Source organism: Pinus tabuliformis, chromosome 8, assembly GCF_031772625.1.
Source record: "Pinus tabuliformis cultivar Carrire ecotype Pingquan chromosome 8, CPIR1, whole genome shotgun sequence".
NCBI lineage: Eukaryota > Viridiplantae > Streptophyta > Pinopsida > Pinales > Pinaceae > Pinus > Pinus tabuliformis.
Window position 1 is genome coordinate 1,120,863,870 of NC_142294.1, and position 3,231 is coordinate 1,120,867,100.

Here is a 3,231-nt window from a genome sequence, read left to right on the forward strand (position 1 = left end):
GGGTGCTTTTCTGAGCACCATAGATTGTTTTCTTGGCGTTGAAAGGGCGCAGGGGCATCTGAGATTCCAGGTTGCGCTCCTGTGAGGCAGCCATGGGTGATCCTGGGGGTGGGGAATCCTCTCCCACCCCTCCGCTATCCTCTGAAGAAGCCTTTCGGCGATTATTAAAGCAGAAAGGAAAGAAACGCCCAGCCCCAGACATCCCTAAATTCATTAAGAAACTCGAGGAAGTGCCAGAGATAGCCCTGCAAGAAGATCAGCCGATCAAAATTGCTCTTGCCCTTGCTGATAGAGGATTGGTCAGGCAATTCATGGGGCGCTGGCCTTCTACTAAAATCACGGACGATTGGATTCAACGCAACTGGAGGCCTCAGTTGAAGAACAATGTGATCTGTTATCCGGTAGGGAGAGGTTTCTTCATTTTCGAGTTCACCACCAAAGAAGACCGGGATCTGGTTTTCAGGAATGGACCGTATTTCATGGGAAACCAGGGTCTGTACCTCAATAAATGGACCCCGGACTTTGATCCCTCAGTAGATGTTCCGAAGGAAGTTCCAGTCTGGGTTAGGCTCCCCAACCTTCCGATCCACTGCTGGAGCTATCAGTCATTGCAAAAGATCGGGAACGGTCTGGGCAGATTCATTGACAAAGCAGACACTAAAGGCCAATACACTTGTGCAAGAATTTGTGTGGAGGTTGACTTAGAGGCTGGGCTTCCCGAAGCGATTAAAATCACAGTGGGAGAATGGCAGCACTATCAAAAGCTGGACTACGAACAACTTCCGTTCAAGTGCAGAACATGTCATGAACACAGACACTTCCAACGAAATTGCCCCAAATCCCAAGTCGGGACTAAGGAAGACGAGGAGGGATGGAAAGAAATCAAAAGGGGAAAGGCCATCCCAAGACCAACAGAAAAGAAAAATTCTGGTTCAGGGGAGAAGCCGAAGTCCAATCTGAAGAACAATGAAGATCCAAAAGTGGGAACCTCCTCTGGTGGGAACGCAGAAACCATCGAGACTCAAGAAGCAACTGAAAACCCAATGAAGGAAGCAAAAGAAACGGGTACTGAAACAATCACCCCCCCAGCCTCAGGAGGCATTGAAGGAAACAAAGATAATGAAGATCACATAAGCCTGGCCTCCGAATCGGATGAGGACTCAGAAGGAAGAACCGATGAGTCAGACAGCTCTCAAGTCACCCCTATCAAGTCATCCAGGGGGCGAAAATCCAAGAAGAAACTAAGAGAGGAGAAAACCTATAGGGATGTTCTTCAAGGATCCCAAAAAAATCTCAAGGGAATGATGAATGCAAGGTCTGGGCGCAAGCATGGCTCGGCTCCAAAAGGAGCCACAGTCCCCCAAGCCAATAAATAATGAAGTACGTCTCCTGGCACTGCAGAGGATTAGGCAACAAGCTAAAAGAAGATGCCCTCAAAGATATAGTCAGAATATACTCGCCTGAAATCCTACTAATCCAGGAGACAAAGATGGAGGAAAATTTCCTCCTTAATACTAGCAAATCCTTCTGGCGAAAAGGTATTGGTTGTGCTGTCAGTGCAAGAGGTGCCTCCGGTGGAATCGCTACCTTCTGGGACAGCACTATATATGACCTGCTTCAAAAAGAGAACTCCACCCACTGGATATTCACGAAGCTCCTCCACAAAGACTCCGGTCATCAAGTAAGTTTGTTCAATATTTATGCTCCTGTTCTCCCTTCTGATAAAAAACTATGCTGGGATTCAATTTCGTCCTATCTCTCTCTGAACAACCCTAAAAACATTATCATAGCTGGGGATATGAATGTTACTCTTGATGCAAATGAGAAAAGGGGAGGGACCCCGGTCAGGGACCCAGCAAGAGAATGGGTTGAAGATCTCATATTGGGATGGGATCTAGAGGATATCAAGCCCTCATCCGGGAAGTTCACATGGTCCAACAAAAGAGTGGGTCCAAATCATATCGCAGCTCGGTTAGACCGTTTTCTGGTTCAATCCTCTTTCCTGACCTGTGGTCTCATGGCTTCGTCCAAGATTTTGCCAAACAGCACTTCGGATCACAAACCCATTATTCTTGAGCTCTCCACGGAGGAAAATCTTGGGCCCATTCCCTTCAGATTCAGCTCATTATGGCTTCAGCATGAGGGGTTCCAAGAGATGGTTTCTGAAGCCTGGAATAGACCGGTTCAAGGTTCCCCCTTCTATGTATGGGAAGAAAAGCTGAGGAGGCTCAAAAGAAGACTCAAGGACTGGGCAAGAACGCTGAAATCCCCCTCCTCCAACAGAAAAGCGGCCATGGACAATCTAGCAATCCACCAAATGTCGTTGGAAAACACTGAAGTCACCCAAGACCTTCTTCAGAGAGAAATTGACCTGCAAAAAGATTTTCACAAAGCAAGCAGGGAAGAAGAAGAATTCTGGCGGCAGAAATCTAGAGCTCTCTAGTTACAAGCTGGGGACAAAAATACCAGCTTTTTCCACAAGCACGCTGAAGCCCGCAAGCAATTCAAATCAGTTAAAGAAATTCACCATCAAGATGTGGTGGTCAAAGACTTCGAAGAAATAAAGCGGGCAGCTCACAATTACTTTAAAGATCTTTACTCAGCCCCGGAAGAACCACCTTTGGATCCCCATATCTATCCGATGAATATGATTCCTCATTGTGTCCAAGATCCTACCAACGCTATGCTGATGGCCCCTATCAGCATGAATGAACTCAGAAGCGCCTTGGACAGTATGGAACTGGACAAAGCTCCGGGTCCGGATGGGTTCCCTGTTAGATTCTACCTTTCCTGTCGGGATATAATCAGTTCTGATCTTCTGAGAATGGTTAAGAAATCCCAATCTTGTGCCAAGATCGGAGGCGGCATCAATTCAACGTTTCTGGCCTTGATACCAAAGGAGAAAGGAGCAGCTAATTTCAGCAGATTTAGGCCAATCTCGTTGTGCAACTCCAGCTACAAGCTTATAACCAAAATTATAGCCAACCGCCTCAAAAAAATCCTTCCTGCCATTATTCCGGAAAATCAAGGTGGTTTCATCAAAGGGAGGAAAATTCTTGATAATATAGTGCTGGTGCAAGAAGCTGTTCATTCAAGCTATCACCGAAAGGAAAAAGGTATGGTGATTAAGCTTGACCTGGCAAATGCGTTTGACAGGGTAAAGCATGAATTCCTGTTTATGGTTATGGAAAAAATGGGCTTTTCTCCAGCTATCACTAACTGGATAAAAGC

General features: G+C 46.3%; 1 protein-coding gene across 1 annotated transcript; it reads left to right on the top strand.

Moving 5' to 3' along the window:
* Positions 1-1,375: 1,375 nt before the first annotated feature.
* Positions 1,376-2,443, top strand: LOC149239267 (uncharacterized). The gene has a single exon (XM_089369811.1). The coding sequence runs from the start codon at positions 1,376-1,378 to the stop codon at positions 2,441-2,443; it is 1,068 nt and encodes a 355-aa protein (XP_089225937.1).
* Positions 2,444-3,231: the final 788 nt, after the last annotated feature.